The sequence below is a fragment of the Patagioenas fasciata genome, chromosome 25 (assembly GCF_037038585.1).
Source record: "Patagioenas fasciata isolate bPatFas1 chromosome 25, bPatFas1.hap1, whole genome shotgun sequence".
Taxonomy (NCBI): domain Eukaryota; kingdom Metazoa; phylum Chordata; class Aves; order Columbiformes; family Columbidae; genus Patagioenas; species Patagioenas fasciata.
Genome location: NC_092544.1, coordinates 1,559,309 through 1,586,951, shown reverse-complemented (window position 1 = coordinate 1,586,951; position 27,643 = coordinate 1,559,309). Strand labels below are relative to the sequence as shown.

General features: G+C 53.1%; 1 protein-coding gene across 8 annotated transcripts in view; it reads right to left on the bottom strand.

Moving 5' to 3' along the window:
* Positions 1-27,643, bottom strand: part of SCMH1 (Scm polycomb group protein homolog 1) — a 46,839-nt gene that overhangs the window by 2,221 nt on the left and 16,975 nt on the right. For 4 of the 8 annotated variants that reach the window (XM_071799156.1, XM_065857109.2, XM_065857110.2 and 1 more), the window contains 11 exons: positions 25,428-25,498; positions 24,428-24,662; positions 21,588-21,676; positions 20,472-20,715; positions 11,279-11,511; positions 10,592-10,718; positions 9,452-9,652; positions 8,631-8,816; positions 4,195-4,326; positions 1,230-1,433; positions 9-151 (listed from right to left, as the gene is read on the bottom strand). In XM_071799156.1, the coding sequence (XP_071655257.1) occupies positions 9-151; positions 1,230-1,433; positions 4,195-4,326; positions 8,631-8,816; positions 9,452-9,652; positions 10,592-10,718; positions 11,279-11,511; positions 20,472-20,715; positions 21,588-21,676; positions 24,428-24,662; positions 25,428-25,498 (1,865 nt within the window). The remainder of the gene's footprint in view (positions 1-8; positions 152-1,229; positions 1,434-4,194; positions 4,327-8,630; positions 8,817-9,451; positions 9,653-10,591; positions 10,719-11,278; positions 11,512-20,471; positions 20,716-21,587; positions 21,677-24,427; positions 24,663-25,427; positions 25,499-27,643) is intronic. The other 4 variants (XM_071799160.1, XM_071799157.1, XM_071799158.1 and 1 more) reach the window with 4 other exon arrangements.

Sequence of the window (27,643 nt, the reverse complement as noted above, 5' to 3'; positions counted from 1 at the left end):
ACACTTACGTGTTTGCGGAAGAGGTCAGCGTGGGGTCCCAGCTGCGGGTCGGCCTCTCGGATGAACTGCATCACCTCCTCCACCGTCCAGGACGAGGGGTCGCGGCTGCTGAGCCGGGAGCCGTCCCGAGCGCCGAGGTACCGCTCCGAGCCTGCGGAAGCGCCACACGCAAACGTCACCCCGGGCGTCCCGCAGCGTCACCCCAGCGCTATCCCACCCTCACCTACCGCTCCATCTCATCCCGCAAAGCAACGGCAGAGCCAGCGCGAAGTGCAGGTCCCAGCCGTGCGGCACAGGTCCAGCACCAAAGCCTTATTCTCTCTGCTTAGGCCTGACTTTTCAGGGCAGCCTTCTGTGCTGAGTCCTTTTCCTCACTCTGAACCCCGTTCTCCCAAGCTGAGCTTGCTCCCGTTCCCACTCTTCCTTGCCCACCTGCTGACGGTTTGCAGAAAACTCCCCCCAGTCCCCAGTTCTCTCCCCACACGCTGTTTTGCCCCTCGCTCCAAACACCACCTGGAGCAATTTTCACCCAGCAAAGCTGTTCTATATTTTCATCAGCTGCATTTTCTGATGGACTGAGCCCGTATGTGAAAATCTGTTGTCCTGAAGCACCGCTCGAGCTCACGCAGGTCCCGCTCCCAAAGTGCCGGCACCGGCACAGCCCGCTGCTCCCGCCCTGCTGCACACAGCGATGTGGGGAGGCAGCAGCAGCCTGAGCTTTTCAGAGCCTTTTATTGACGCCTGCACCTAAATTACGACTCTTTTTGCAAACGCCTGCATTTGACGTGCGTGGATTCACTGCAACGAACGGCTCCCCTGTCCCTCCGCGCGGCCACGAGCCGCTCGGGCGTCCGCCCACGCTCCCGGCCCCCCCCCGGCTCCCAGTTCTGCACTCCCCGGTCGCTCCCGATCCATCCTCACAGACTCAGACCCGTTTATCGCTTTGCCAGCCCCCTGCCCGTGCTCACAAATCCAGCTCCTGCTCCTCCTGCCCTCCAGGTCCCAGCTCGTCACTCCAACGAGCGACCCCGCAAGCGTCACCTCTCCCAGTTTCCACCCAGTCTCCAGAGCTGCTGTCAAACCCAACACAGTCAAACCTAACACACGGCCCGCGATGGTGCGGAGCTCAGCCTCTGCTACCTCCTCAACTCAGGAAGGTGTAACTGCGGTTAGAAAAGCTCTTTATCGCCACATCTACAATGGGAGGGCCGGCTTCTCAACGCTCTTACCCCCAGAGCTAAGCCTGCGCAAGGCAAAGGAGCTGCCCTGGCTGAGGCTAGAGGGCTGGTGCAGGTGCCTGTATCCTTGCAGGCGATAGTCTCTGGAGCTCCTGCTGTGGCTGGATGAATTGACAGAGTTCAAGGCAGAGTCCATGGGGTCCAGGCGAGGCTCCAGGGGCCCTGGGGGGCCATCTCCCAGAACAAAGGTTTCACCTGGAACGCACCAAGCTGCAGTCAGTGCACCCGAACGCCCCACGGGCCCGCTGCCCAAAGCAGAGCGGGGAGCGGGGCCGAGCCCCCGCATCAGCGCTCTCCTCGGAAGCACCGAAACTAAACCAGCCGGCGGTTTGCCTGGGAAACGCCCGTCTAACCAGTAACGCTCGGTACCCAAACTGGGGCAACAGCTGCTCTGTTAATGCCTCGACGATGGGGATCGAGCGCCGCATGTCCCCAGCATCAGCTGCGAGGCCGCGGAGCCGGCGGTTGGGACGGGGGATGTTAACTCTGTGGCCTAAGAAGCAGCTTCGGAGAGAGTAGGAGGTGGTTAATTCTTGGGCAGATCTTATACAAACTGCCGGTTTTAAATACAGGCTTGCGTTGTAGGAAAACACGCCACGATGAGTGGCGGAGACGCAGGGAGCAGATAATTAAAGTTTAATTAAACAAACAGCGCTATAGATTCGAGAGTGTCTTTTTACTGCGAAAACATGGAGTTTGGCCACGAGCATAAATCTGGTTTGCACAACTACCGAACACCCACTGCTTCCAACAAATGACAGGCTTTAAAAAGAAGGTCCCCACTGTGCTGGAACTGCAGCTTTTTAGCAGAAAGCTACATAAATGCCACCAGGTGCAAGAGGAAAAACAGCGTGAGAAGTGAGATCCCCTCCTCGTCTTTCTGGCTTTTTCCCAAAGGCAGGATGAGTGAAGACTCCCCACTGCTCCCCATCACCGGGAGATGCGTCTCCTTGCTCAAGAAATAGTCAATATCTGAGGATTTCAGGCTCAAGTTTTAAAATACACCCTCTGAAATGCAAATATTCCTGCTTGTACTTCAATTTCATGGCGGGGTGAGGATGAATAGGCTTTTAGCTGTGGGATAAAAATGAATTTCTAGATGGGATGTGGAAGCGCACCTCGTTCCTCCCTGCTCTCAACAGCCCTGGTTGGACCCAGAACAGCCCAGGTTGCTGTAGAAGTTCACACCCCAGGGGGATGATCATTCGAGGTCCCTTCCAATCCCAAACATACTGTGGGATCACCCCCCAAACATGAAGAGAAACTTCTGCCCACTTGTCTTTACTTCTACAGAAAAGGCTGGAGGACTCTGGGCATCCAGATGGCCCAAGAGACAACGGAACAGACTCCGAAGGAGACTGAGAATCAGTCTTGTAGGACGTAGCTTCCTCCTGCCCAGGGCGGTGGTGGAGTCACCATCCCTGGTAGGGTTTAAAAGACAAGGTTCTCAGGGCCAAGGTTCAGTGCGAGAGTTGGGTTATTGTTGGGCTTGATGACCCTGAGGGTCCCCTCCAACCAAAATGACTGTGATTGGAGCTGCTTTGTCTCTTCACTGACAATACAGAGTGTGCAACGTTCACCGCCCAACCAAGGCACCTTGATCTTTAGAGCAACCACCGCGCTCCAAGAACGGGCTGAACGCCGCATGTTCCACCTGCCCCTGGAGCAGCGGACGGGTTTGCTGATGGTTACCTGAGGGCAACGGTTGATGGGTTAGAGGAGAACGTCAAGGAGACCAGCGAGGACGTGTATCTAGAGGTAACAAACAGACCGGGCCTCAGGGAACAATTTCTGACCTGTTGCTATGCTGGAATAGATGAGATGGTCCCGCTCATCACCTTGTTCTTCACATCGGCCACGTGACAAACCTACAGTTTTAATCAACGTAGATACTGTGCCACTAGAAACTGCCCAGGACAGGGAGCAGGTCCAGCTCAGCTGTGCTCGGATAGGGAGCAGGAATCCTGAACGGAACAGGGCCCAGCGGTGGATGGAGATTAAACCTACAGCGCGGTGCATGGGAGGCCGTGGATCAACGACCCGAGCCCAGCAAACCCAGCAAGAACTGAGGAAACGGGGATTCCAATGGGAGAGCAGCAGAGCACAAAGCCACTGAACTATGAGCAGTTTTCAGGGACATACTACAAAGAGCTGAGACTAACACCCTGATCTATGATTTCACTATCAATTAATTAAAAGGTTTTAGTAAGGTCAAATCTCCAGTGTGCATGATGGAGCGTTTGCAGTTCAAAACAAAAGGGAAGGTGGAAGTGGATTTATTGAAGAATTCTGGTAGTCTTGCAGCTACCTGGAGCCCTGGACATCTCCCACAAGGGACACCTACGGACACCTATGGACCACGTACCAAAGAGGACACTTTGGCAACTGCTTTGGAGGCCGTGGCGCAGCAGATCCGCACCTGTGTTACCCGAGTGTGATTTCATTTGGTTTCAGCGGTGGGGCACATGCTGGTGAGACCCTCCCTGCGATTTGGGGGGGACTGTGAGAACGAGACAGGACCCTGGGAAAGGGCAGCAGGTTCCCGGCCGTACAGCTGCGCATCGGCATCTGCACAACACTGCAGCAAAGCAGTGCGAAAAATCCGGGGGAGAGAGAATGAAGCAACCGGGTAGTTCTACAACCATTAATACCGTGCATAGCAATGGAAGCTAAAACACGAGTGATTAAATCTCAGATTATACGGTATTAGGTGATGACTATCAGGGCAGAAGGAATTCGCCCTGCGTTCCACACGCCTTACACAACGGCTCGGGGAACACGTTTTGGCGCAGAGCAGCTCCTTCACCTCTGTCTGAAACGCCAAGCGCTGACCCACACCAGAGACAAAGCAAAGCGAACGGTCCTAAACCCATGGCCCGATTCGGCACGGCCAGCCTAATCCTGCTGTATGTTACAGGTCGCTATAAACAGCTTTGGGAAGAGACGCTGTGCTCACCTTCCAAAGGGTGACGGTCATTCTTTGGTAACTTGGGGGAGAGAGGAGCACTGTATGGAGGGGAATCTTGGGAATATCGCTTTGCACCCCGGCCTGGTCCCTGCAGAGAGCCGTCTAACGAACTGCTTCTGTCTAGGAAAAGAGAACAAGCCCTATTTAGGAGCGGAGACTTTTGGGGAAGTTCAGTCCTGCCAGTCACCTGAGACGCGCACACGTCGCCAGCCCGTGACAGCCTGGTAAAACTGCAACCCAGCGCATCTGTCAGCGCTTAACACGTCGCTTTTTGCTTATCAGGTTTTATCAGAGGGAAAGGGTGGCGAGAAACCTAACGAACAATCTTAGCCACGTTTTGCCATATTCCACCCCAAACATCACCTCTGATTGACTTAACTCCATTTCTCCTTGTTTCACCCCATGGCTCATCCCACTTCTCCCCACTTTCAGCACTCATAACCCCTTGGTGATTTGCAAACACGCTTTGCCACACACAGTGCTTGATTAAACCGTACTCGAGTGTTCAATCTTTCCCCAAACGGATCCCCAAGCACCCCAGCTCTTCTCCCAACGCCTCCCCGCGCTGGGTTCTCGGCATCGCAGGCGGCAGAGCAGACATCAGGCTGAGCTGTGAGACGTCCCTTTGTGGATGAGTACAGGATGCAGATGTGTCGGGGTGGATGGACACAGGATGGAGGCGCCAACAGGGATGGGGACAGCAAGCAACTCGGGGGTGGCAGCCCATGCCCGGCTGGACGTGACACGGTCAGCTAAGGAGCGATGAAGATGTCACGTCACCCACGGGGCCACCAGCCCTCCCGCTGGTCCCCTGCAGGGGGACGCATGTGAGCCGGGTGTGTGGGACACGGGGGAAACGCTCGTAGACAAATGCCAGGAGCTGGACATGGAGCAGCCCCGGGGGCGAGCGGGGCAGGGACGGAGGCAGGACGGGTGACAGAAACACGGCGGGGACCGGACACCAAGGGAGATGCATCGTGGCAAACAAGAAGACAAAGGTACGGGGGGGGGGTGGGAAGGATCAGGTGGTCACAATTTAGTTGACTAAAGTGAAATACAAAGGTGAAGTTGGAGGCAGGGGCGGTCGGGCTCTGCTCCCCAGGAACAAGCGCCAGGAGCAGAGGAAACGGCCTCAAGTTGCGCCAGGGGAGGCTGAGGTTGGATTTAGGAACAACTTCTTCCCCCAAGGGCTGTGGGGCATTGAACAGGCTGCCCAGGGCAGTGCTGGAGTCACCATCCCTGGGGGTGTCTAAAAGATGCATGGATGAAGTTCTTGGGGACATGGTTTAGTGCCAGGGTTGGGTTTAAGTTTGGACTCGATGAACTTAGAGGTCTTTTCCAACCAAATGATTCTATGTTTTTAAGAGGAGCACATCTGCCCGTGCAGGGTTTGTGCTGTTGGCCATGACAGTGACACTCTGCTCACCTCCTCAAGTCCACGTCAAGGCTCCTGCTTCAGGATGCTGCACCTTGCACTGGTGCCTCCTCCCCGACGGCAGAACCTTCCTACACAACCAGCTCTGGTGTCGATGCCCCCGCAACATCCACCTGCGCTCGGTCCAACAGATCCCACCCTCGGCTTCCAGCCACAGCCTTGCCGAACCACGGCAAGGCACAAAGGTAAGAGAAACGGGCCAGGAACGAGAATACACACCATTGACTAAGGAGTGGACGTCAAATAACTGAACATTCTCAGAAGGGGGACATGAGGGTGCAGAGGAAGCCAATGTGTGACTTAGGAAAGAAGATGCACACGATCTATCAGAAAAGGAAGAGCGCTCAGCCTCATTTACCTGGAATTCAGCGAGGCATTTGATGTGGAGAACTCGAGGGTTACCAGAAGCTTCCTTAGATGCACAAACATCTGATCTGGGGGGAAAAGCAGTTGGCAGAGCACTGAGCAAGACTATGAGGTTGGCGAGCGATTGCTAACGAATTTTCTTGAGCTCAATGTCATTTAATAACTTCGGCACAAATTTTAGAGATTCACCGATGAAATGTGCTGATGCCCTCCCAAGTCAGGCCAGACAAAAATACATATACAATAGAGTACCAGAAAGGAGGTAAATCCAGCATTAAAACACTAACGTGCATTTGAGGCATTGCCTCGTGAGCTGGGAACCTGCAGTTGACAATAACAGCTGAGAAGAACAGGGTGTGCGACCGGGACGGGTTGATCATCGCCTGCTACAAGGATACAGTGACAAAAAGCGGCCTCCAGAGACATTGCTTGTGAACATGATGGTGCCACCAAGGCCCCCTGAGCTCTTCCCCACAGCTCTGGGTGGCACTCTGGTCACCTCACGGAGATTCATTCAAACCAGCGCTAGATGAGGAGAGCAGGGAGCTCTTCTCAACAGAGCAGCTGAAGGGCGAGCTCCCCAAAGGATACAACTGCTCTCTACCCACTTCCAGAACAAGGAGAACCGTGTTAAGCTAAAAGTCAATCTTAAAACAATGAGACATGGATACCAGGTTGCCCAAGAATAAATTTGGGCTAGAAACTACAACAAAGTTTCTAAAAATTCAGCAAAAACCCCCTTGGAGCAGCCTCCACTGGAAAAGCAAAATCCCCAACTCCAGAGTGAATCAAAGCAACACTGGATGCTGTGGTGTCTCCAATAACAGGACCCAAGGATCAATGGTCGAGTTCTAGGTGTTCAGATGGCTCCAGGTCAGACCTACCTGCTCACAACACTTCACAGCCCATCCCTGTTCCTATAACAGCAATCAGCTTCCCGTTTCCTGATGTACAACCAGATCTATTTCCCCTTATTTCCATGATTATGCCTCACTTAGCGAGACAGAACGCCAGATGCAGCTGACTTAAGGACCTTCCTCCTGCCATAGGCACACACATCAATTCTCCACGGTATCCACAGCGGTGCTCCTGTTAAGCCAGCTTGTTCTGGGAATTGAGACCAGCTCCCAGTCCTAACTGGTGATGGATTTCCGGAAGAACCAGCCCCATTCAGGCACACGAGCACTCGTGTTGTGGAGGAAACAAGGCAGGACGCACCAAGCTGAAGGTGAGACCAGGCAGCCTTGACACTTGGTGTGATTTAGGCTGATGTACAACTGCATCCTCATTCTCCCATGTCCCCTGCCGATACTGTTTCTTTTCCCTCACCAGAAGCCACCGTAATGTGTAGATAACAAGGTTTATCATCATGTTCCAGGTGATTCAGAAAAACATTAGATGACCAGATGCCCAACAATCCCCGAGACATCAGTATGAACGACAGGACGAGGTGCTGTCACTTCTCTGGCCTGTGGTTAACCTTTCCTTAACCCCTGCAAACACTCAAACGACCAGTTCGCGATGGGCAGCTCTCAGCATCGTGTCACATCTGCTGCTCTGCCTGAGCTTTGTTCTTTATGCTTTTCCCCCTGCCAAGCAGCCCAGCTCTCGGCACGGACACCGCTGACACCTCACGGTGCCTGGAAACCGTGTGCTCCAGGACCTTCTCCCGTGACCATGCCCAGACCCTCGCTCCTCCTCTCCCATCCTGCTTTTGTTCTGTCTCATGACAACAGAACCACAGCCACAATAATCCAAAGGATTAACTTCAGAAAGACTTCAAACAGCACAACAGCTACTTGCTGACTCAAGGGGCAGAAAGGTAGCGGAGAAAGCAAGGAGAGCAAGATGAGCACAAGACACTTGTCAGCTACCTAAAGAGGGTGCAGATAGCTTTCTTCCTCTCCACAGCTGGCATTTCTACAGCAGTAGCTCCCCCAGGAGCCCCATGGTGACCCATCACCCCAGGGCTGCTGCCGCTGCACAGCGCTGCCGGGAAAGCTATCGGTCTTCTTGTTTTCCACCGCTTTCACTTCAGAGCAATTTTGCAGCCTGATGATTTGAATCACGGCATGAACTATCTTGCCAGGAGTGTGTTGCTTCAACGCGGTGGAGCGTTGGCCACGCCAAGAAAAACGAAAGCCACCTACGCCTGAGATGGCTGCAGCACCGAGGGCTGGCAGCAGATCCACAGCCACCGTGGAAACCGCTCTGCCGGGTGTTCATTCCATTTCTAATCACAGTTTACCTGCCGCACGTTATCGCTCTTGCATTTCTCACGCAGAATCTTTCAGCGGAATTCCTAACCGGGTGAAGTCACTCTAAGCAGGTTACAGGAAGCGGGAAGGGCTGGGGGACAAGGAGAGGAGGGAAGACAAGGAGACAGCACGGATGAGCGGAAACCTACAGGCGGAGATGGAAATCAGACCGACAGGCAACCGAAAATATGCAACTTGGATCCTGAGCAAACAGAGTCCAGCGGGCTTGTGCATGACACTGGGTGTGATGCAATGAACCCTGCACAGAGGGCCCTGAAACCCACGCCTGCCTCCTGAGATAAAGGTACAATCTGGGTTAAGAGCACCTGGGGTCCCTACAACGCCGCCCCCGCCCCAGCTCCTACCTGGTAGATACCTGTCGTGGTCGTACTCGTGTGCCCGCTGCATGTGGCTGTTCTGAGTGAAAGGCTGGTTCCCAAAGAGGTTGTCACTGCGAAGATTGTGGCAGAGCTTCTCCAGGAAGCGGAGGACGTAGGTGATACTGTTTACTGCTGGCAGGTTCAGAGTGTGCTGTTCCCGATCAAACACAGCTGGAGACAGAAACAAACAGAGCCCAACACGTAAACCCCCAGCAAAAGCAGGAGGCTACGCCCAGGGCTGCACAGCCAGCTTCTGTATCTCAGCATCGCTGGTCTAGACCAGAGCAAACAAAAGCCGCTGCCTTCCCCGGGACAGGCTACAACCAGCCTGCTGCACCCGGCGCCAGGTACGGGGCTGCGGGGCCGGAGACGCCGCGTTCGAGGGAATGCAAAGGCATTCAAGGAGGGGCTTGCGCTCCCAGCATCCGGCTAAACGCGGGCTTAAAAGCCAAATTAAAAAAAAAAACGGGGCATTTCTTGTCTTTCCGTCAGGAGTTCTGAAATTCCCCCCCGTTCCGCCTCCTCCTGGGGGCTTGGGCAGCGCTGGGGACGAGAGGTGAAGCGTTCACGCTGCCCAGGCTGAGCTGGGGCCGCTGCCGCCTTCAGCAGCCGTGCCAGCTGCTCTGCTCTGAGTCAGCCACAAGCTGTTGCTTCACCGACACAGATGTTTGGCAAGAAAGAGAAGACAGAAATCTTCTGTCTGCCCCCGGCCCGTAACTGCACCGAGCGTCAGGAGAGACATCTTCCAGCCAGCGAATTCTTGCAATGACATCTCCGAAGGCAAAGCGCTGCAGGCCGGTTCTCACCTGAGATGACCTCTCCCCCGTGGCCTTGTTTTAAGAAGGAGAAGACTGTTTTCTGGTGATAAGCGCAATCAATGCAGGCCTGTACTGCTTGCTGCAGGACAACAGAAGCTCGAGCTGGTCCAAAATGGTCGGGCAGCTGCTGAACTTTCTTCTTGTCTAGGTGGGGCCCAGTGCTGCCGTTCTTGTTCAAGTAAATGCAAACTGCCAAGATGAGAAATGTGTTTGCCATTAACCCACTCAAGAAAGCAAGAAACAGATGCCTAAAATCCAACCTGAGAGATGCTGAGGTTTTAAGACTGTCAAATCACTCACAAAGGGGAATCCAGCACGACTGCCTGTCTGCATCCTAACAGCGGAGTCACTTACAGAGGGGAATCACCTCCGCGATCTCCCTGCCTCGCACCCACCTTCCAAGCTGCTGTTTCTCCTGCACCTTCCCCAGCGCTCAGGCTCCCACAGGCACCTGCAAAGCGGTTCCCGTGCCAGCCAAGGTGGCTGCGACGTTCAAAGATGAAGGAGCACAGCTCCCGCTCTTTAGGGGAGCTGCGTTCTCTAGGTTGCTGTGAAAACTGGCCAGTTATGTTCTCAGGAAACAAAGGGCTCAGTGTTTGACCTTTCCTGCCCAGACTCATCTTCAGCTACATCTCACAGCCTAGCAGAGCACATACTCAGCACCACCGCTCCTACCCCTGCTCTCTCGTCCCTGTTTGCCTCCATACCCTGGCTGAAGCTGAACAGACCATTGCCACTGCCGTTCAGTGGTTGTTCTGCACCTCGCTGCGGCTCCAGCTTGCGAGAGGTGCTGCACACCGAGCTGCTCCAGGCACCACGGGCCACAAGAACCGCCCTTGAGGGCTGCGGAAGCACAAGCATGCAGGTGTAACCCAGGGAAAGGGGTCCCTGCACTGACCAGGTGGACTCACAATCTTCCTACAACTTCATTATTTCCAAAACAGACAGAGAGATAAAGGAACGGCTGATCTGAATGCGTGTGCCTCTCCTCCTGACACACCTTCTGGAACTGTAACGCTTGCTGGTGTACGGGCTTTGAAAGAAAGGGGGTATCCTGGTGTGTCGCTTTCTGACTGACGCAACAACTCAGTGTGAGATCCTGCCCAGAATGCGATTCGAGACCCTTACCTGTGGGAGCCTGCATGGCAGAGCTGGGGATTGTAGCAGCGTCCTGAGGCACAGTGCTTGTGTCTGGTTCTGGGGTACTGGTGGTTGGAGAGGTGGGTGCTGGGTTCAGCAATGTCCTAGGTTTCCTCTGCAGAAAAAGAGGAGATATTTCTCCTTTTACCCCTGCTCTCCTTTACCACCCGTGATCATTACACTCTCTCCTCTGCATCCAACAGACAAGGCACTGTGGAGCATGACACACTTCTGATGGTGATGACGGGGAGTCCCAAGAACCTAGTGATCAATACGTGTGTATTTTATAAACCACAGCCCTGAAAAAACCAACAAGCCTGAGATCTGCCGCCTCTGCTTGACTCAGACTAGCTACACAAGATGGACGGAAGAGCTTATTCCACCGTCTGGCCATCCTGTCGTGATCACAGCATCTGCCATGCTACTTCACAGCTAATGCAGCTCCAAAGACACAGCTTTTTGATGGAAATGAGCTTTAGGACACAGACATTCTCTACAGCTCTGGGGCTGGACTCTGAGCCATGTTCCCAGCCCACGTGCCCCTCTGGTCTCCTACTTGCTGCAGTCACACAGCCAGAGGCTGAGACAAACGTGCCCAAGCACACGCATGCACCATCCCATGGCAGAACTTGCAGCACCTGCTTTTCACCCGCCTGCTTCAGCATCAGCTTTTACCTTACTGCCAGGCTTGGGGCCTCTCTTTCTGGGGAATTTCAAAGGCTCCACTGACTTGGAGGGTGTAGGCATGGGGTGATGGATTAGCGCTTTGGTCGTTCGACCACGCTTCTTCCCTGTTTTGCGACGCCTTTGCCCTTGTTGATGCCCCAAAACAGTCTTTGTGCTACTGTGCACGCTAGGCTTCTCCGAGTTTACTTCGGAGGCAGGTAAAGGGCTCTTTGGAATCACAACTGAAATAAAAAGAGAAAAAGCAAATAGAATTAAATCAGGCGAGAATCAAAAACAAGAGCAGCCTCCATCTTTACACAGTGTCACATGGAAAAACCTGGAGTATTCACACCCCTGAACGGAGGCGACCGCTCTCCACGCCAGAATAAAAACCAAACGCACCGATCCTTGGTTCAGCCCTCGAGCTGTGGGACACTGAGGCTTAGCCTAGATGGGCTGAACTCCAGAACGATCATGTTTTCAGCCATATTTTCCTTCCTGGAAATAAATGGCACCTACACCTCTTCCTCGTGCGAGCGGTGACCTGCCAGCCATCAGGAGAAAGGCGCTGAGCGCGTTCCTGGGGGGACCAGCCAAGACCTGCCCGAGCGCCACCGGGCAGCGCCGCGCTGGAAATCCCCTCTCAGGGCAGAACTCAAACCTGTCCTGTCCCTAAAGCACCGGTGACCTGCAGTGGAGGTACCAGCTCCATCCTTGATGCCTGCAGGGACTACTGCTCCTGGCCCTGGGTAACAGCTCATCTCGGATCAGCCCACCTGCTCCTCTCACATGCTGCCCAAGGTAAGCGAAGTGTCAGCACATGGTCTGTTCCTCCTTATCTTCTCACGCTTTCCATGAGAAAACCAGGTTTCTGGTGCTTTTGCCCATAAATTCCCCGAACTGGGTCACTCATCTTTCCCTAGTCCTGCTAAAGGCTCCAGATGAACTGGTCCAGCTCAGCAGAACAATGTTTCCTTTAGATTTAAACTTCTGCTAAAAATGAAACAAAGCAAAACCCTCCCAGATTTTGAAAAGTGCAGGGTGACCTTTGGGATGTCTTGTTTCTCAGACCTGGAAACCCTGCTGTGTATTTGACACGAAGGCTCTGAATTAGAAAAGAAAACCCAACAAACCTCTTTTGAAGTGAGGAGCTTTACAGTTACAAAGACCTTGGCTGAGGAAACCAAGTGCAATAAAAGATTGATACCAGGACGGCACGCAGCCCTAACAGTGGCACAACCGGGGGTATACAAAGAGATTTTCAAGGTTTTTCTAATGAGGGTTTTTATAAGCAGTTACTCCGAGCAAATTCCCATTCCCTTGGCACAAACACAGCGTTTCCTGCTGACAGCTCCGGAGCAGCACATGGAGCTGGGTCCAGCTTTCCAGGGCTCTGGAGAACATCAAGGGCTGCGAGGTGACAGCAGGGGGTGACAGCAGCCAGCGCAGGTCAGGAGATGCTCCCAGCACCCGCTCTGCTCACCCCTGCACTGCCACCCCAGGCACGGCTGGGACGGGGAGGTGGAACAAGGTCCCACCAGTGGCAGCTTATTTTGGCCTTACATGAACGAGCCACTGGAGGTGGAGGATCCTGCTCTCTCTTTGGTTTTATTCCTCTTCGACTCCGGGGTTCCCTGTGCTCTCTGCGGGTCACCGGGCATCAACCCGCCGGGTCTAAGTAAACCCAAGCGAATGGTTCATTCGGGCAGCTGTACAATAAACGCCAGAAAGGATCTGTTCTCTACTTAGCCATGAAGATATTACAGGTAAGATTTAATTTGCCAGGCTTACAGAGTCAGTTTTCAGCCACACAGGCTGTGTGACATCTCAGTGTGCAGCCAGCTCAGGCCATAAATACACAGAAAATGACTCAGATCGTCGCTTTGTGCCAGTATTGCTGAATACAACGGGGAATACATTGCTGAATAAGCACTGATGTTTTTGTCCTATGGCTGCTTCTACAAGACTGACAGAATGCACAGACGTTTTTCTGACCTGGAGTGATTTAATGAAATGAAGTCTTATCATCCCACGACCCAGGGCCATCCAGCTCGATTTCAACCAGAACCCGAGGAAACACCAGCCCACGCCAATTCAGTTCTCCTGCCCCTACCAGACGTCCTGAGCTGCGCAGAATCAGCGACTGAAGAGCAGAGTCGAGCCAGCAGCTGCACCGGCACAGCCCCCAAAACACCGATTACGGCTGCAGACGCTGCTGTCTCCTCACCGAGGTGTTTCTAACCCCTTCCAGCGACTGGATGCGTCCTAAAGGAGCCTTAGTTTTTTGCCAGGTGCCCATTACTTCCCCTCTGCCTAGCATACAATGTGAAACACCTTTTCACGTTCCTAACCGGCTCCCAGCATCACTTCAGAGACAGTAACTCATTATCACTTAGTTACTGATGCTTTTTGGAGTATACACGTGTAGATTCTGGTCAATGCAGGGGGAAAGTGCTCTGAGACCTGGCGCAACAAGCATTAGGATGTGAAACACAACAGACTTGTTCATCACAATGCCCTGGGCGTCGGCGCAGGCCCCATTCTGGTGGTGGCAAAATAAATAGAGATAAGTGAGTGGCTGTGGTTAGAGACAGACAGTGACAGCGCTGCGAAGAGCAACCACGTCCAAATCGTTGTCCTCAGCAAAAGTCATTTTCAGTTTAGTGCTGAGCATGCAGATTGACTCAGTTCCAAACCCCAGGTCTTAATTTCTCCCCTCTATGGGAGAGAAATTAACTGGAAAACCACCATACTGAATCATAGAATCACGGAACCATAGAATTGCTTCGGTTGGAAGAGACCCTCAGGATCATCAAGTCCAACTATAACCCAACTCTAGCACTAACCCATGACCCTGAGAACCTCATCTAAATGCCTTTAAACCCTTCCAAGGATAGTGACTGCATCAGTGCCACGGGCAGCCTGTTCCAATGACCTTTCCATGCTTATCACTTCAGTATTGGCCATCATGGACCCACAGGGGCTGTCAAAAGCACCAGGGGTGCCTGACACACGTCTGCTCCACGCAGCACTCCTCAAACAAACCCCCGAGCCATGGTCTCAGCCAAGTAACGAACCTGCAGACTGGGTGAGACTTGTGCAGAACACCCAAGTCAAGCTGAGCTACACGTGCAGCGGGACACGAGCCACCGGTTTCTTCACAGATTTACAGCCTGCGGGAAGTTTGCAACAGCACGGCTACGCTGCTATTTATACCCAGCCAGCTCGAGGATGTACATTCAGGTAAAATGCGTGGCATGAGCGGCCACCAGTCAATCCACCGACCGATCCCATCTCCTGCCCCTGGGAGTCAATTATCAGCAGGTTTCCAAAGCCTCATGTTGAGACTCAAAATGTTTCTGTGCTCTTGCCATATTCAGGCTATTCAGGAGTGTTCCTGGGGCTTCTGCTTGTTCTGATCCTCAATAAAGTTCTTTTTTTAGCTTTGGCTTCCTGGTTAAATATTAGCAGAACACCTTGGACATACCAGTGCACGGAGAACAAGGAGACTGGTAGGAGGGTGCGGTTTATTCTGCCTTTTGTTCTTTTTTAAAGCTGTTCAGAAGTTACAAAAATACTGAAGATCAAGAGGGGAACTGTGAGAAGCCGCAAAAGGTTCGATCCTTGTAACAAGTGGGGCTGTATATTCAGTATAAAGTTCCTAGATTCAATTAAAACTCCGAGCCCCCAGACCCACAAAGCCAACGCAAGTCCCAGGACGCACATCCGAGCCCCAGCAGGGTTAGTGCTGAGCGCTCTGTGCTCCAAACAGTCCCGAGACTTCTCCTGGGCTGTTCCGATCGCGGTCCCAAAGGCAGCGACACGCAGGCACCGCGGCTGCACGTGTGTCAGACTCATGGATAAACCAGAAAATGCTGAACTTCTTTGCTGAACTTCTCCTGCCATCGGTGCAGAAGCTCCACCTGTGTGGTCCCAAATCCAGCCACCCCGACACACACAGACGTCACCCAGTTTGATGGACGAGCTCCAAATCCCAGCTCAGTCCTGAGTGACAGTAATTAATACTTGTCCATCTCCTGGAAAGCTCAGGAAACCACCTGTTACCCTGCCAGCTACTCCCGATGAGGCTCCTCTACCCACCGCCGCATTCTTGCCCCGAAGGAGGAAGAGAAACCAAGCAACATCAAAAATAAAGCCATAAAACAGACATTACCTTCGCCCACGGGCAGAAAATCTAACATCCGATCATCGTCTTGACTTGAAGACACCAAGCAGTTAATGAATAAAAATGGTGGCAACGGTGGCAAGAGATGAAGAACTTCAGGAACTTTCTATCCAGGGTGAGCATTTTGTGCCTCTGTCACCTCCTGGAGCTCCAGCTCCGCAATCCGGGCAGCACAAGCGGGGAGATGGCGAGGCCAGCAGTGGGTGCGAGCTCCACTTTAACACATCCCCATGGTAATTATCTCAAACTATTAAGTTTTGCTTGCTTTGCAAGCAGAGGGAGCCGCTCTCCAGGCAGCCAAGCGCAGGGAGCGGGCAGGGAAGGCGAGCGCTGGGTTTAACCGCGCGCAGCACCGGGTGGTTTGGCTGGAGCGGGACGTGCGCTCCGCACCAGCACCAGCGCTGCCCGGCCCGCTGGGCGAGGGGCCCCCGGCCAGCTGGGCTGGTGCCAAGGCAGCAGCTCCACTCCTCCCAATTCCAGGGCTGGAGCCGCTTCCGAGCTCTGCCCGCCCGGCTTTAACGCTTTCAGTGCTGCCCCGTCCCACACTCGCGCGGCGTCACCGCTCGCTCTGCTCCGGAGCATCCAGGAGGGTGGAAAAAGGCGCAATGAACCCATCCCCGGAGGAACCCAGCATCACCTGAATGCTGCAAAGACCTGATCTGGACTGTGACAGCTACACTTGTGGCTGCGGGCAGGTTGCTGCGGGCTGCGCAGGTCCCTGCATCCTTGTGGCTAAGGTTATAGTGTCTCCATCCAGCAGCGATGTGCTAAACGTGGTGAGCACACTGAAGGGACATTACTGTGTGTGTGGGCATGGATTAAGTCTGGATTTCTCAGGAGGTGGAAATGGAGCTGCTTTTCAAGAGGCTGGGGAAGACCATCCCTGTCCCAGCATCTTCCAGCCGCAGCACTGCTGGGATGATGCACAGAGCCACCAGGGGTCCTCTAAACACCTCACACTTTTTGAGATGAATCACAGCTAAAGTTCCTGATACTGTAGCATAAACCCTAGAAAAACGCAGGCATTTCTTTGAAATTTAACCCTGAGGTTTAAATAGAAGAGTCATATGTGTTTTCTTGTGTAAAGACCCAGATCTTGCAGAAAATCTCAGATTCCTGCGCCCACGATCAGCATGTATAGGCAGAAAGCCCTGATCCCACCTGCTCAGCCCCTCTGTCCCACCTGTGTCCCTTTACCTGGCCCGGTCCCTGCAGCGCGTCACCTCCTCGGGGGAAGAGCCCTGAGCTGGAAGCTGCTTTACGCAGGTGCCTGACAAGACCCCGCTTTGGTTTCTCCTCCCCCGGGGGCTCACAGCTCTCCCTCCCACAAACCACTTCAGAAAGGAAAACACCTTCTCATGGATCCTCTTCCAGTGTGTGTTTCCCTGACTACAAAGACCTGAACTTTCCTCTAGTCTGCAATTGGTTGTGGAAACCCAAATTTCCCATGGATAACAGAAGCAGACACACTCTCTACGAGCCCACGACTTGGCGGATGGGGGGATTTCCCTCATCCCACCTCCCTGCTGACCGCAGGTGGTCCTGGAAGCTACAACTAACCAGCCTCTCACCTCCTTTTCTCAGTGATTTTTCTCAGGCACTCGTATTTCCCTCCTCGATCCGTTTTGCCCTGAGCCTTGCAGCAGCGCCTTCATTTGTGCGTGCAGCTCTCGCTCTTTCTTCCCAGACATCATTTAAAGTAACTGAGCAACAATCTTCATTCTTTAGGTCAATCCTAAATGTCGATTTTCTGCGCTGCCCGTAATGGAGAGGGACTCTCCAGAGCAGCTTTCCAGATCCGCGCTCCACTTATGTCAGTGACTTGAGAGCACGATCGTTTCTGTCCTGTTTAAGAGCCATGAAAGTTTGAGTTGCCCGCACGCTTTCCAAGGAGCAGCAAATTTTGAAGAAGTAAAATGCATACAAAAAGTTTTTCAAAAGTAGTGCACTAGTTTTAGCTGGGCTAGAGTAAACTTTCTTTAATAACAGTTCATAGGGTGCTGTGTTCTGGATTTGTGAGCAAAACAGTGTTGATAACACACCCATGTTCCATCAGTTGCTGAGCCAGCCTTGCACAGTGTCAAGGTCGCCCCTGTTTCTCAGCTCACCAGCAACAGGCTGGGGGGACGAGGAGCTGCACAAAGGGACATCACACACCGCAGGATGTCGTGCTCAGTGACAGTCAAAAAGAGCCCATTTCTAACACTCTGAAATGAGCCCCCGAGTCAGGAGCACCCCCTGTGCAGAAACCATCATTAACCCAGAGCCCAGGGCACTTCATTTAATAGGAAATCCACCTCGCTTGATATTTCTAAAAGACCAGGATATGTGCGTAAGAGGCACGAAAAGCTCCGAGATGCTGTATGATAGGTGTGAAGAGGAGCGGGGATCGCTCCCCAAGAGACACCCCCGTTGGTGCCGCGCTGGCGGGCTGGGCAGCCGGAGGAAGCTGCTGTGCCCCCGCAGAACCCCAAACATTGGGACGGTCACGGGGACCCACATTCCCCATGGCCGGTGGAGAAGCTGCGGACACACAGGACGAGTTCAGGACGAGCTCAGCTGTGTCTCGCCTGGCCCTGTGAGCACAGCAGAGCTCGTGGGCTGACACCAGCAGAGCGCCAGGACCGACCATGTGCACAGGCACCCCCCGAGCTACATTTCCCCTGTGGCGCGTGCTTATTTGAACCCCCCAGCTCCAAGCTGTGCTGCATGGAGAGAGAAGCTCCAGGAGACGGCCGAGTGCCCGCAGCCGTGGCTCTCCCAGCAGCCACAGCACAGACGGCGCATCCTGACGGTGACGGAATTACCAACCTGGCGCGCAGAGAGCTGCTCCTCCTCGCTGCTTGACCTCCCTTTCCTCCCTTCACACACACGTGCCCTCCCGAAAGCTCCCGCGGTGCCTGGCCCCAGCCCCACCAGCACCCTGCCCCACCGCCCCGCTAAGCAAACACTGGTGGGAGTGGGAGGCCCCGGAGTGGGGACGTGCTGGGGAGAAGCCCCGCGCTCCTCCACCTCTGCTGGCAACCAGCAGAAGGGTCAGATTAGAGCTGAATTAAGTTACCAGCATTAAATAAACATGCCTGGCCTCTTTGAAGTTCTGCTTCCCTTGAACATGAGCTCATTTTGCAAGGCCTCTTTTGCTCAGCCCCAGGAAGCCATCAGTCTCGATGGAGTTAACCCTTCGCTGGACTTCTCAGCTCACCGAGCATCTCACCCATCGGTTCGGGGCAGGATGGGCAGTCCGGTATAACCACAGTCAGCACGGAGCTCCCTGGGTCTCCCTGATTTAAGGGGAATTCCCACCTCCCCGACTCTCCGGCGCGGTCCTGCAGGCTCCAGGCTGCACACAGGGAAGGTTTTGGAGCTGAAGGAAAGGGGGATCCCTCTGCGGTGAATGCGCCTCCCACCCTGCCAAGAGCAGTGCTCCCAGGTTCCGGGAGACCTGCTGAACCCTCCTCTGAAGCAGGGCTGGGGAGTAAAGGAACAAGGGAGGAATTTAATTACAGAAGAGGAAAGTTCCCAGCACTCCCTTCTTTTGGTTTAATCCCGCAAAGTGGAAATTGGAAAAATCTGGGGCAGGAAAGGGAGGGGGCAGCCACAGAGAGGAAAGCAAAATACCACAAAGACAAGGCTGATCCTGACTCCGTGGCATTTTTGCAGGGCTCTGCCAATGCCTGCTCTCGCCCCAGAACTTGAAACACACGGCAAAGAGAGCAGAAATCTGCCCGAGAGCAAGGGCTGCCCCTGCCCGCGAGTGAGGAGATGGGACTTTACAGGTTCGCTATCCTTGTGCATGAGCAGGAACTGCAGGGTCGCTGCAGATGGAGCCGATGCAGGAGGGGGAACCTGTCCCTGCTGCCTGCCAAGGGGGGAAGCGAAGGCTTTTCAAGATGACTCCAAGATATCACGGTGTCACCCCCATGATGGGGCTTTATTTCTGGATGGTTTGCTCGCTCACAACTCCAGGGCACTGCCAGAAATGTCACCCCCGGCAGGGAGGTCCCCGGCAGCTCGGCGGAGCCTGCGAGGCGCAAACAAACAGCGGGAAGCGAGGGAGAGGCTGGAACATCAAGGCTAAACGCAGGAATCCAAGATAAACAGCGAGAGTGCTGTCTGTTCCCAACCATAACAGAAATCATCTCCACCCGAGGGGAGCCCACAGCCTGATACCTAAAATCCTGATAGCTACAAAATTGATGGTATCAAGACAGCCTCATCCTGGCAGCAGCACAGGGGACAGAGGTGGCTTGCAGGAAAGCTCCAGCCTGATGTGTTAGCACAAGCTGACCCTGGGTCTTCAAGAGGAGCAGTCTCATCAGAGGAATGAATGTCTCCCTGCAGTCATCCTGCAGCTCCGGTACAGAGGTCGCTCTCCTGTTTCTGTTCCATTGACAGCCAATGCCAAAGGGACGTGCATGGGGACAACAGCAGCTCCCACGGTCCTAAACACGACGGCAATGCCAGCAAGCTAGAGACACACCTCAAACTCCCAACAGCAAGTTCCCCAATGCTGTTCCTAAACAACAATCACAGCTCTAGGAACAAGACAGGTACAACCTGATTCAGACTTGCTTTTTCCATGTTCACAGCAGAGATCACAGCATTAAGACACAGCAAGATAACTGTCAGAATCACAAAGAGGCGCAGCCCTGCAAATCAGTAATTCTTGTTATGCCCTTACACCCACACACAGCCCAGTCTCCCTGTGAAAACGTCCCTAGGAACGTGTGTTCCACAGACGCAGGAAAGACTCCCAAAAGTTCCTGAAGAGGAGCAGAGCTCAGCGATGTCGTAAGCAGCACTATCCCCCCACGATCCTTCAGCTGGCCCGTCTTTACGAGCAGCTGCCCCTCAGCACCTCGGCGCAGGCTGTCACACTGCTACTGGGTATGGTCATCTGCACCTCTACCACGCGGGAAGCAGCGTAAGAAGCCAGACAGGGCACCCCGATGTCCTTGCTGCTCTGTGAGAGCTGAGTGGAAGAGGAAGACGGCTACGCAACACCGTGGGCCTTACCTTTTGTTCCAGGGGGCTGCAGATTATCTCCAGTCAGCGAGCACCAGCCTACGGGAAAGATGTCCCGGGAATCATATCGGCACCAGTAATCGAAGGCACCTCTCCAGCCATCAAATGTTATGAGGACCTCAGAACCTCTCACCTCCCCAATGGTGGCCGGGCAGATGAAGTGAGGGTTCTTCCTGTCCACTGCCTCCAGCTTCATACCTGTCTTGAAGAAGTTTTGGGATGGAGATGGTGGTTCCTACAAGAAGAAGTTGAAAATGTGCTCAAAAAGGATATGCCAGGGCTGCCCCCTTCACCAGCAAACTCACCTCCACGAGCGGATGAGGAGGGGAGTCAGTGGGCTGGATGTGAACCCCGCCTAGGTGTGCACATGCTGGCCTAGCTACGTAACCACGTGCCCTTGAAGTCAAGAGGCAATGACATTCGCTACTGACTGCTCTGCATCACCCGGCTGCTGGACCAACCCCAGATAGGGCTACGGTAACACCGCACCCGTCACAGCTCCGTCATGCGACGCAGGCAGGGAATAAAGCTCCAAAGAAAAGAGCCTCTGTAGGATTCCCTCACCTTGTTATCTTCAAGCAGGGAAACCTGACATGCGCCAGTCTCTCTCCATCATTCTTCCCCCACTTTCAGCTTTGCTAGACACGTGAGAGATCCACCACATGTCCTTATCCGGCTCTTGCTCTTGCCAGGCTGCCATAGCTGACACACACTAAAGCCACAGCAACCATCCCACACCAGACGCCTCTAGACTGGCTTCTGTCTCTCTCTGACTTCACTAAGGGTGTGAGAATACAAACTACAACACCATACCTGCAGCGTTGCCCCACAGCAATATGTGCACTCCCTACAAGCTCTAATACATGAAAAGGTTTCAGAGAGAGGTGCTGACTTTCACATATTGCATTCCTGACTTTGCACAGCACCTGCAGCCCCAGTGAAAAACAAGCACATCTGTCCTAGAGAACAGCACCGTGGCAAAGCTGGGCAACGCTCGTCTCCTCTGCCACCGGGAGATCTCACGTGAGACGCCAGCTGTGATTCTGGTGCTCTGCAGCAAAGGGGACATGCCAGAAGAATGTCTTTGCAAACAGTACAGGAAAATACCTTGTGAAAAATCCGGACAGGAGCCATCTCTGCTCCATTCAGAGTCTTCAGAAGGAACATGGGCCAAGAGGAGGCATTCAGCCGAAAGCCTGCAGAGAAAGAAAAAGAGATGGAGATTTAAGGCCATGGGGGCCACGGGATACAGCAGCACGTTTGTACTGATGGGAACTCCGCAATGGGCTCATATTGTCATCCCACAGCACCTTCCTCCTCATGCTGGAGCGTCAAGTTTGACCTTTTCCAGACACTCTGAATGCAAAACATTATGTTGTTGAAAAGAAACATCTGGAAAGGGATGTTTGACTGCAATATTCTCTTATCATAACAGAAGTCTGTACAGTGACCATACAGGCAGAGCACTTTGTGCTGGCAGCTTCAGCAATCCTACGGGAGGGAGACGTGAATCGGCAAGTGCCCGCTCAGGCTTTGTGATTCCTTCCTCAATAAGGAATCACAGCTCCTGGGTGGCCTCCCCCACCTTTCAGAGCAAGCTGCAGGCAAGCTAAGCTGAAGAAAGACTTGGCTGGGAAACAGACTGAACCATTACAGGGAAGGATGGCAGTTTTTGGCTTGGCATCTGTGAAAAAACAGCAGAGAAATAACAGGAAGGGGCTTATGGGAAGGAAAAAGCAAATTAACATCCTGAGTCTATGGCACTGAGTATGACTGCTCAACTGACAAAAGTCTCCAGATATCACAAAACACTATCTTTGCTAAATGTGCATCTTCCTGTGCAGCCTATTCCTGCTGCTCAGCTGAACACAGCATCGCGCTTTCTGCACCTGTGGTGTTTGAAGGTAACCCTGGGACCGGACCCAGACAGAGCATCCCCGGTGATTAACACGGCCAAGTTTTGCCAGGGTCGAAATGCCAGAACAGCAGCTCAGTGCAGGGCACCCTGCCAGCCCCGCGCCGCCGCCAAAGCCGCCTGGAACCCCACCAAACCAGCCACAAACCCCAGGGGATGGGAGCGCTGAGCTCGCAGAGGGGCCGAGATCACGTTTGGTGGGAATTATCTGTGTAAAGAGGGGGAGCAGCAGATGTGTACACATGGAAAACACCAAAAGGAACACAGAAAAGCCTTCCCGTGTTTTCTGGGCCCTTGTCAGAAAGACGAGTGCAGAACCAGATATTTGTTACCTTTCTTTATGCTGGGTAAAAGAGAACCGCTCCCACCTGGCCCAAGGCTGAGCAGGTGACGGCTCAGAGCTGGGCACACAGACTTCTCTGGTTCCAGAGCCTGAACCCTCTTCCCTGGCACCATCAGAAATGAGTTTTGCTCTGCAACTCAATGACATTTATTGCCATCTGCTGGCAAACCCCAGGCGAGGCACAGGAGGAACCGGCACCAGGACAGGCACCCACAACCTCCTCCGGAACCCTGAGCTGCACCGGGGCTGTCCAAGAGCTGTCTGCAATGGGACAGCAGCACGCATGGAAGTAACATCACAAATGGCAGCTTCACCGTTAATAGCTGCAGGTTTTGTCTGCAGCAATTATGAAGGGAAGGAGTATAATTAGACGTGCATACACACAGCCTCGTGTGGTGTGATGCACCGAAACACAAACCTGCTGGTGTTCCTTCCTTCTTCAGAACGGTGGGTCCCAAGTGTCCCATTGCAATTTAGACTGGACTTCCACCCGAGCTCACAAACGGTGCTCCAGGAATAAAACCACTCCTAACTCAAGGTGTCCTATTGAAGGTTTCTTGCATCACTACAGATTGGCTTGATATTGTTTGGGGATGCGCTAATTGAGAGATTTATGAAGACACTTCAAAAATAAAGGGCAGCAGAATTGCAAAAGCAGGTTGATCTTGCTGCTTGCTCAGGAAAAACCAGCAAATCAGCTCATTGTTTGGCCAGTGTCAAAAAAACCCCCATGTGTGTTTAACTGAAGACTGGAAGGAGAGTTCAGCTGTGCGGGTTATTTATAGAGCTGTAGCCAAGCAAAATTAAATAAATAAACAGATGAAATATCGCAAACACCCCTCCATGTGAGACAGGACCTAAATCACTGGGAGCCTTATCAGACATTCTGTTTCCCCATCGGATGGTCTCCAGATAACCTGCGCACAAATACACTTGGACAGCACAAATGAAAATATAACCGCTTTTGAAATGACAGTGTCAGGATCCGCAGCGATACAGCGGATGCCTCGGCTGTAATTGCTCTCTTGGTTATTCTCTACATTGAGATTTACAGATCCCCAGTAAAGCAGCTCTATCCAGACTCCAGAACCGTGCTGGGACACAAGGAGGAGCACAGGGGAACGTGCTCACGGTGGCAGCCGCTCCATGTCACACACATCTTGGAGGGGACAGCGCTCCCAACCAGGGTCAGAAGGAATGGTCAGTGGCCACAGATGGAGGCACCGCCAGAACTATGTGTCTGTGTGACTGTGTGGTGGCTCCCAGAGGAAAAGAACCTGGAGTCGTTCTGTCCTCATACAGAAAATCACCCAGGAAAGGCCACCACCCACATCCTGAGGTCGCCAGGACTTTGGGGTGCAGCTCGATCGCTTGTGTGTCCTCTGGGAAATGGAGCAGCATGGTCAGTATGTGCTAGGCCTGAGCTGCGAAGAGCAGCGAGCAGCTCACCAAGGTGCAAACCGCTCTTTCATCCACCTTCTCATGCATCTCCCTATCCACGTGGAAATACAGACCCGGCGTGGGATACATCTGCTTAACAGCCCAAATTAACAGAGCTGGTCTACGCTATCACAGCAGCAGGCAGGGGCAGTCCCTGGGCCTCTGTCCTAAGCACACAAATATAAAAAAGCCCAGGTTTTACCCCACAGATAACGCAGGAGCTCGCTGGACAGTTGAACTTCAGCTCACCCAGGGGAGGCTGCAGCATCCCTCCGTTCTTCTCACAGTTGCCTATGGGCTGGATTTCAGCAGAGTCCACCAGCCGCCAGAAGTCGTTCTTGTTGTCGCTGCCATCGAGGCGCAGGCGGAGCCGCGCGCCTGTCAGCCCCACCACGGTGGCGATGCAGGTGGAGGTGGTGTTCCTGGGGTCCTGGGCTTCTAGTTTCATGCTGATCTTGAATTCGTTTGCAGGTGGAGTGTATGACTGCAAAGAGAAGAACAGGGGATCCAGTTAGAGCTGGGATTTGCAATATAAGCATCAACCCTTTCATAAAGCTTAAGCCCTAACAGCATCAAAATTGATTCTACTGAAGACTGACAGCGGCCTCCAAGTGCAGCGCAGGAGCAGATACCACAGAGCAGCAAAGACAGATGAGCAGGCCCTGGCAGATCTGTGACCCTGAGCGCTGTCTTATGGTGCTGCATCATCTAGACAACCAGACCTATCCGCTTCTCTCAGCCCTTTTCTCAGGAGAATCACCCATCCGACCCAAGAGGCAAACAGATCCTTCCCTGTGCTGCTGCCCCTCTGTCCAGAACCAGGGCTGCCACATCAGTTCACTCCCATACTCGACATTATCACCTCCATGCTCCAGTACGCAGTGCCTGGCTGGGTGCTACTCAATTTACAAAGGTCTGGTGAGTTCAATCTCTTTGCTGGGCAGGATCCACCAAAACCTGGATCTCAGCCTCTTAGAACATTTTCTCCAAGATGTTGTGCTCAGCAGAGAGAGAAACCATCCTCATGTTCCCATTCATGCACATCTGAAGCCTTCTGCGCTGCTCTAACATTTACAGCACCTGAATGTAACTTCTTAATCTTTGCTTTAGCAAACTCAGCTTTCTGTTAAGTCTCCAGTATCCTTGAGCATCTTCCTTGCTCAGAAAGGGGCCCCTTCCAGGCACAGAACTCCCGGGTCACCAATGGACCAACACTCTCGGCCCTTCTTGGTTGAATTCACTCTCTTACCTGCTTGAAGCAATGGGCAGGAGCTGGAATGGCACATGTCTCTTTCAGGTATTTCTCCCAGGTGAAGTGACCTGAGAAGAGAAAAGGATTCAAATAGGAACTGAAGAGCCAAAATCTCTCAAGAAGAGACAGCTGGACTCCTAACGGCAGCAGTTCTCCCGTTCTCACAGAGGAGGTGCTCACAGGCAATGTGTTTTCATCGGGATCCTGTGATGTTTGCGACCACGGAAGATTTACAACTGCAGCTGACAGGCAGAACAAAGCCCGGGGCTGCCGGCACCGTCCACGGTAACAACCCACACCTTAATGGCAAATACCCAGCACAGATGGGAATGCGTGGAGCCTTCCAGACAACTGCCCCTTAAAAATCATTCGTCAAACACACTGCACAGTCTGGGCATCCCAGACAGTCCCTGCGGGCTGAAAGAGCCCAAACCACCAGGAAACTTTGCGCTGTGCTGATGCTGCGGTTCCTCTGGTCCAGCAGCCGGGGCAGCTATCAGCCCACCCCCAGCAATTAGTGGACAGGTCAGTAATTAATTACCAGAAGCGGACATGGAGCCCACAGCTCAGGCAGGATGGACATGGGGATGCTCCAAACTGGGATTTAGCGAGCGGGGCAGCTCAGCCCCGCACCAAAGCCCCTTCCACCCAGTGCGTTCTACCCCTGACAACAGCAATACGCTATCCAGGGAAACCCGTTATTAAATGAGGAATTAAAAGCTCCTGCGATCCGAGCAAATAATGACTTTTGCCATTTAAACGGAGCAGCTGGGAACGGATCCTTCCAGCATGACATTAGCTCATATTCATCCCAACAGCTCCCGGGAGACGCCTGTTCTCAAGGCGCTTCGAGAGCATCAGCGGCAGCACAATTAAAGAGTCAGCTACTGCTTCCCCTATTCACGTCGAGTTTTTATCAGTCTATTTTTGAAACACAAGCTGCATTAAGAACCATCTTCAGTACTGCGGGGTACACCACACCTCTGAAAATTCAGGCATTAAGGTCAGCACGCATTACTTTGGTGCACAAGGGCTCAATAAGCTACTAGCTACAAATAAATAACGAGAAATGCTGCTTTCTTGGCACCTCCCATGCAGATGACTGGCACGATAATGTGTAATAAATACCCAGCCAAAGCAAACCCAGGCACAGAAAGGCGTCGCTGCATCCTGAGCTCCGGCTGCTGACCTGGGCTCAGCTCAGCCCGGGTGGCCCTGCGGAGGCCCCTGGAGCACAGAGGTGCCAGCCCCGGGGTCAGGAGCGCGAGGCATCGGAGCATCAGCTGCGCTCCGCAACCTTATTTGCAAAACCCAGGACCCTGCCCTCTCCTCAGCTGGTTCCAATCCCTCGCTATTAGAGGGAGTCGTGGTTTTAATCCTTCCCCTTTCCCCCGTGCCCAGCGAGGCCGTTCTGCTCCTCAGCAGCTCGCGCGGCGGTCGAGGCCGACGCTGCACAATCCCAGCAGGAGCCGTAAATTTCGGAGACAGCTGCGCGCCTCTAAAAATAGCGTCTGGACATGGAACTTATTTGAGATTAATTCTCGAGCCTGTTGGGACCCAGATGAAGACACAAAACACCAGAACTGCAGCTACTTACGGCTCAGGGTTCTGGCGACTTATTTTGCAAAGACAAGCAGGAGCAGCAGAAAGACTCCTCTGAACTCTGAGAACGGTTTTAAATTAACTCAGCGATAGTACCGAGCTCACCATACAATGCTTGTGAAGCAAGAATTTCCAAGTATGTTTAACCACATATAACCAGCTTCAACCTGAAAACTGCAGGAAGAATCAGAAGAAAATGGCAGGACATGGAATTTGGGGTTGGTTGGTTGGTTTGTTGGGTTGTTTTTTGGTTTGGTTTGGCTTTCGTTTTGTTTCTACAACAAAGGGAGAGCTGCCAACACAAAAGAAAAAAGCAGGAGGTACTTAAGGTGTTTTTAATTGGGGAGCTACCTTGTATTTTATATTCTCTCAATATTCATATTCATAAACTGGATGTCTCACTGTAGAGGAACAGGGCCTTCTAGTTTACAAGATGCTCATTTCTGATCTGGCCTGGGCAGGTAACACTGCAGAATGTTTTCTCGGTGTTGTTTAAAAAATCCCGGTGGCTTTTCTCTGGTTCCTGGTGACTCCGTGAGCTCAACAAAGGCCAAGAATTGTTAATCTGTAGGACTCCCTGTAACTCGGCTGTGAAAATGCCCATGAAGGGC